This window comes from Nansenia antarctica, assembly GCF_963989245.1.
Source record: "Nansenia antarctica genome assembly, chromosome: 2".
Taxonomy (NCBI): Eukaryota; Metazoa; Chordata; class Actinopteri; order Argentiniformes; family Microstomatidae; genus Nansenia; species Nansenia antarctica.
Window position 1 is genome coordinate 78,837,156 of NC_137675.1, and position 6,790 is coordinate 78,843,945.

Genomic DNA, 6,790 nt, shown 5'->3' on the forward strand with positions numbered 1-6,790 from the left:
ATAATACAGTATGATACACAAAGACACGTGACTTGATACATGCATGTGGAGGATTTCTTCAAAATAAGAGCTCACAGATTCAGACATCACTATTTTAACACCCTCTGGCATATTGGTAATATATAGCTAAGCTAATTGAACCCAAAGTTGACGTTTTTTATACCTTTTTTTTCTTCTTCATATAATTAGACTACAATGCATAACGCTGCATAATATGATAATAATGCATAACACAATGCTTTAGAAGGAAAACGCGTTTCAAACCAGGCTTAGGCTGTGTTCGGAATGGAATACTAGCATACTCCATACTGCCTACTAAATTCATAATAAGTATGCGATTCTCTCATACTCAAATCTCGCATACTCTACTACAGTGTGAACGCACTGCATACTCAAAATCTACGTCATATCTAGTATGAGTAGTATGCTAGTATGCTAGTATGCTATTCCGAACACAGCCTGAGTGCGCAACCGCCGTGGCGACCTTCTCCCCTTCTCCTCCTCGCCGTGCATGCTGGGTATTGCACCGTCTCTCCTCTCCCACCATGGCGTCCCGTGTCCTCCTCGCGCGGTGTGTCCGTCTCTCGCTCGCCCGCCCGTCTGCTGCTGCGAGGCTCCCGGCGGGTCCCGTCGCCATAGCCGCCCCGCTCCTAACGAACCACCGACCCTTCTCCTTTATCTCCGGCCACCAGCGGACACGGTGGACCGAACACACCCGGGTAACTCTCCTCGGATAACATTGAACTGAGTCTCCCTGCTCTGGCCTAGCGGTAGCGGGTGGCACCGTGACCTACCTGTGTCTTTCCCACACATCGGTCGCTTTGCTAAGCTCGCTGCAGGTCAAAGCCTTTGACAGATAATCGCAGTAATATGAATCTAGACTATTGCTCATTTTCCCCTGTTTCGTTGTCTGCTAAATTCATGGTTTGCATTGCTGCACAACGAGTTGAATGGTTGGCTAAGCTTAGTGGTGGTAGCCTGTTACCTGGGCTGGTAACAACGCAAACGCGTGCTCCGTGTTTGACATTGACAAGTAAAGATAGCTGTCGTTTGTGCTAAAGCTCTCTGTTGTGTCAACTGTGCGGCAATCGTCACTTGAGCTGTTTGACGCTGAGCGATCATGGTTGTTTAGATGATGCTTGAGGCTTGTGATGAACATAAAACCACATGCTCAGCCATTCCTGTGACGTTGTGGATACTGCGACACTTAATAATGCCCGTTATTGGAACATGAGACCGTTGGCATTGCTGTCAAATCACCTCATTCTCACAGTGACCCTTACCCCTCCCCTCCCCCTCTGTTTGTCTCTCCTCAGATCTCAAGCTCTGTGGGTGTGCTGTGCAGACACTATGGTGACCTGCCTCCCCTCACCCTCGAGACCATCAGAGACCGCGTCATCTACGTCCTGAAACTCTACGACAAAATCAACCCAGAGAAGGTGAGTGAGCTGAAGTGGCAATTATAAAACGGTCATAACCATGTTAGAACCAGGTTACCTCAGGCTCTCTATGACCGCATCCTTTAAACCTATGTCGCACACTCTTTGTGATCAGAGTGAACATGTTGAGGCTCAGAACTTGAGGATGTCCCCTTGGCTTAATGGTACATACTTGGGAGCCCTGTGTTCGGACCATGCAAGTCACACTTGGTTCTGGAGAGCTACACGTACTGTAGACTTTTTCTCCCATGCCCAACACTGTTAACAACACCTGACATGACAACATTGATTAGCTGCAGCCCCAGATACCGGATTAGTGCAGGGCAAGAACAAAAGCTAGCACACCCTGTTTGTGTCTTTCCAGGACCAGGCCAAACTGAAGCCTAGAACCATGGATTCAGGGCCAGATATGTCATTATTGTGCCACGGTCAGGGTTCAGTTTGTAGCCAGGTTAACTGATCCTAGACCTGTGGTTAGGAGCAGCTCCTACCTCAACTCCCTAGCCTCCTACCGAGCTACTTATCTATGAGGCTTTACACACAAACACAACTGGGCCGATGACAATGTTCTCCTGACTGTGTCGTCCTCAGCTCCAGACAGAGTCCCATTTCATGAAGGACCTAGGCTTGGACAGCTTGGACCAGGTAGAGATCATCATGGCTATGGAAGACGAGTTTGGTGAGTGTCTGTCTGTCTGTGTCTTCTGTTTGTGTCTGTGGGTCCTGTGTCTGTGTGGGGTTTGTCTGTGTCTGTGAGTGTCACTGTGACCTTTCTGTCTGCTCTGCTTTTTGTTTGGGGAGTGTCTGTCTGCGTCACTGTGCCTTGTTTGTCTGTCTCAGGCCGTCTGTTTCACTTTGATCTGTCTGTCTGCTCAGACAGCATAATATGGTCCTGTGTGGTCTTCTTGGTCTTCATCAGGCCATCCAATCAAAATTCAAAGAATGGCTATCCCTAATACCGTGTGTGTGTGTGTGTGTGTCATCTGTAGGATTTGAGATCCCCGATGCTGAGGCTGAGAAGCTGATGTCGCCTCAGGAGATTGTACATTACATTGCAGAGAAGAAGGATGTGTATGAATAGTGTATTATCACACTGAAAGTAAGTCTCTCTCGTCACATCATCTTAACACATCAATAATGCAATATGCCATTTCGTATGCAAGTTCACACCGCTGTTATTTAGTCAATAAATACAGTACACTGTGCTTTAAAAGTCACAGATGTCAGTATCATCCACAAACGGTGGTAAAAAAAAAAAAAAAAAAAAGATTCCACTGTTTACATGTTTACACTTTATATAATACCATAGTCCCAGGCTGATGCAACTCTTATAGGAGTGTCCTCTAGTGGAGGTTATAACAGCCAGTCTGTCTTAGCATTTACAAACAGACCCATTGTTGCCCTGTGTTAAGACAAGGGTCTTGTGAAAGTAAATATTTCATTAATGTGTCCTTCACTAGCTCTCCTCAAGGTCGAACAGGCCAATAGAAACTAAAACTAAAAAAGTCTTCTCCAGTTGATCCTACCACAAGGACTGAGTCATTTGGAACAGAACTGGACCTGTAGCCTAGTAGCAACTGGAGTTCATTTGTTTTTGTTTTTATTTCTTTCCCACAGATAGAGGTGACCCCAGTATGACCTCACAGGAAGTACTTGTGACGCAGATGGGTGGCGTCTTGTTCCACTTGTTCTGCTCTCTTTCTCTCTGTCTGTGACGTGGTCCTCGGCTGCCTTGTCTTGTGTTCCAGTGTATTTAAAGAAAAATGTAATTTCTTGGAAGCTTGGTGAAAATAATAAAAAATTATAAAATGTTGTTTTGTTTTCTGTGCTATGGCACCACCCTGTGGTTGAGAAATGTATTTGTTCTCAAGTATATTTATGTCCCACTACCCCTATGTACAATTCCACTACTGTTAATAATAAAGAGGGGGGGGGGGGGTGTAGGTTAGGGGTTTCTTCTAGGATCGTGATCTGGTCGTAGCATATATATTTTCTTATGACGATTGATGTATAGATGATTCACTTACTTCAGACAAATGTACTTGTAAGTCACTGGATAAAAGAATCTGCTAAATGTCAAAGTAGTAAATGTAGATCAATATGATACGTCTGTATGGTCGAAGTCGGTCGAAGTCATGGCTACCTACTAAGTCATGGCTACCTACTATCTCAATGTCTACACTGGTGAAGTGTGGCATCATAATCGAAGAATACCATGGCAATGAAGATAAGGCTATTTTCGCTTTTTTTTTTGCGTGATCAAATGTTTGTATTTAATATTTGATACATGTGTACTGGTGCAAACTAGCGCTGCCAGTGACCAGCCACTCACAGCAAAAAAACGATCTTTGAAAATAAATAGTTTGGTCACAATTTAAGGGGAACGGTGCAGAATCAGAACGTTGCCTAGTAGAGTCAAGAAATTACGTTTATCATTTTAAGGTTCATGAAGTGTATTCACGGTATGGACTCTTGACAGCACAATAAATAGCCTGCAGTTGATGAACCAGTGCTGTGATTTTATTGACCGTCCTCTAGAAACATCTTAGCACGAGGCACTTAAACAATTATCATTAAGTTTATTATGCATCGGCTCTTAAATAAAGTTACACCGATTAATAACGAATACATGGCATATCTTGGATGCGTGTGTGTACATGTCAGGGACCAGAAAAAAGGCCTAGTAATTTTTGTCATAATTCAAAAATAAATAATTGGATATTAATAAAAACATTCTATTAATGTTACTTTATACATATAATGATAGCAACTGTACAATAAAACACAGACACGTCAAGCACACAGGAAAGGAAGAGACACTAGACAGGACCATCAAACTCACGGTTAGTCTTTTATTGAGGGTTGTACCCAAGTTATACAGCTTTGTATTCCAACACCATAGTCAGAGTGTTACAAACAGTTATCAGTCTACGAGTACAGCCAACAGAAGACCTTCTACCTACTAATTCTACGTCGCATTACGGCTTCTCTTAAGAGCACTAATAAAATCAAGGAAAAAAACAACAACCAAGCAACAAAGAGGGAAAAAAAAGAATAATGATAAAAATAAAAACAAAAATGACAGCATCAGAGGAGACATTCAACAGTACACACTGGAGTTTCGGCCTTGTATCAGGCATCTTCGTTGTCAATTATCTATTTAGTTACCCATACAAATAAGGATTGTCCTTCAAAAAGTGCAGTTCCCCCAAAGATAAAATCCTAAAATGACCCCAGGAAGACGTTGAAAAAAGCACTTCCTGTTCACTTAAGTTGGTTAAGAGTTATTATAGACATTTGTTTTTCTTCTTCTATTGTACATTGTTTCAACAGTCAGTCTCCCAAAAGCGATGTGCATATAGGTTACAAGTGAGCAAACTACTCTTTCTTTCTCTAACTCTCTCCCCCTCCCTCCCTCGTCTGATAGAATCTCTATAGAAAAAGTTGTAGTTGATCATTTGCAGCCCCACCAGCCCCATCCTCCCTCTGTGTGGAGAGGGACAGGCAGGTAACCAGGACATTGCAAATGTCACGCTCGCTCTCGGCTACAACTGGCCAATGGTTGCTAATAGGTATATAAAGGTTTCGTCAACGAATGGCACACGTGTTTTAGGAATATTGGGATTGGGAATCCCGTCTCCACTGTGGTTTTGGGATTAGAGAAAGCAAACCCACATGGACATGGAAGTCTGGATAACTCCACTGCATAGTCTCTCTGAGCCCCCCACCCCCCCCCCCCCACCCCCAGTCCAATACCCCCGTACCCCAATCCCTCCCCTATGTCTTTGTGCTGGTTAGACTAAAGCTTTTCAGGGTTTGTGTATAATAGTATACTAATAATGTAAAATGACGAGACAGCAATCCTCACAGTTTTGTAAAGTCAAATTGCCTTTAGCGCGTCGGACAGTAGGAACCATTTCAATAGACATGGGTATAATATACGATTTACTCACAGGATAATGAGTCAGAAAAAAGAAAAAAAAAAGACGACATTTCTTTTCAAATACAAAAGTAGTATCATATATCAGGCAGGCTGACCGCCTGCCCCCCCGCCCCCCTCCCCCCCTGGCCTTACTGTAGACTGCTAGGCAGTGGTGGGGATTGTACATTGCTCATGGTATTATTTCTTCTTCTATTAATTCCTCACAACATCCGTTTGCAAACTGACATTTCAAGCATATACATTGTCCAGCTTTTACACACGCGCGCACAGACACACGCACGCACACACGCACACACAAACAAACACACAAATAACCAATCCCTTTCCTCCCCCCCACCCCTCCTCGATTTGGCATGACAGTGAATTCAGACACACATGCACGCACACACACACAGTGTTAGTGTGACTGGAATACAGTACACACACGGACTAGCCTCCACTACATGAAGCAGAGAGAACCCCCGAGAGGTTTAATACAAGACGAGGGGGGGGGGGGAATGAGACAGCTCGTCCCTTCTCTGTTGATTCAGTCCAGACACAGAAAAACACACAACAACAACAACAACAAATCCATGAGGGGGGTTGGGAAACAAACATTCCAGCTTCCTGGATCAACTTGCTCCTAGTCACTGATCTACGGTCAGTTTTGCGTCCCTCCCCTCCCCTCTCCACTAATGGTTAAGGGTAGGATGTAGGGAGGGGGTAAGGCTGAACCTAGATCTGTGTCTAAAGGGCAACCTAAACCCCTGCTTCCCTGAACAGCCACTTAGAACCCTCGCCTGAGTCACACACAAAGAGTTGAGCCTTTCGACAACCAGCACCACCTCAACGCTACCCCCTGTAGTCCCCACAGGTCACCCCAGGGAAAGGGCTCTCGGGTGGGCTCTCTCAGCCTAGAGAGACCCCCCCCCCCTCCCACCTTCCTCGCTTACACCACCCCTCTCCAACCTGTCAGAGCATACACACTCACACACTCTCCAACACACACAGCCTCTTTTACTACCCTGTCAGAGCTCTCTCTCTCACACACACAAACACACACACACACACACACACACACACACTCCTAACCAAGGCCCAAAAAGCCAAGTTACACCATCGAGAGACAGACAGACAGCAGTCTCCCTCTCCTGACAGACGGCCGTCTGCCTCTCCTCTGACTGACAGAGACAGACAGAGACAGACAGGGACAGACAGGAGAGCAGGCCACAGTACCCTCACAGCTCACGTCCTGTCCATCTAATAATACACCAAGTGCAAATCCAAGGCTTCTCAGTTCAATTTGTCAATAAAGTTATTCAAAAAAAAACACCTGGTTCCCCCGTGTTCCACTTAACATTTGTTAAACAAAAAGTGAGATAAGCAAGATCTGGAATTAAGTAAACAAATCTTTTTTTTTTTTTTTTGA

The 6,790-nt window shown here is 44.6% G+C and overlaps 1 protein-coding gene across 2 annotated transcripts; it reads left to right on the top strand.

Moving 5' to 3' along the window:
- Positions 1–519: 519 nt before the first annotated feature.
- Positions 520–3,252, top strand: ndufab1b (NADH:ubiquinone oxidoreductase subunit AB1b). Of its 2 annotated transcripts, none has more exons than XM_080524005.1 (5): positions 520–719; positions 1,317–1,439; positions 2,031–2,118; positions 2,429–2,542; positions 3,063–3,252. In XM_080524005.1, exons 1-4 carry the CDS (start codon positions 546–548, stop codon positions 2,518–2,520), a joined length of 477 nt encoding a protein of 158 aa, XP_080380131.1. In that variant the 5' UTR covers positions 520–545; the 3' UTR covers positions 2,521–2,542; positions 3,063–3,252. The 2 variants fall into 2 exon arrangements, with proteins under 2 accessions (XP_080380131.1, XP_080380130.1); XM_080524004.1 differs by having other exon boundaries at positions 2,429–2,538; positions 3,057–3,252.
- The last annotated feature ends 3,538 nt before the right edge of the window (positions 3,253–6,790 follow it).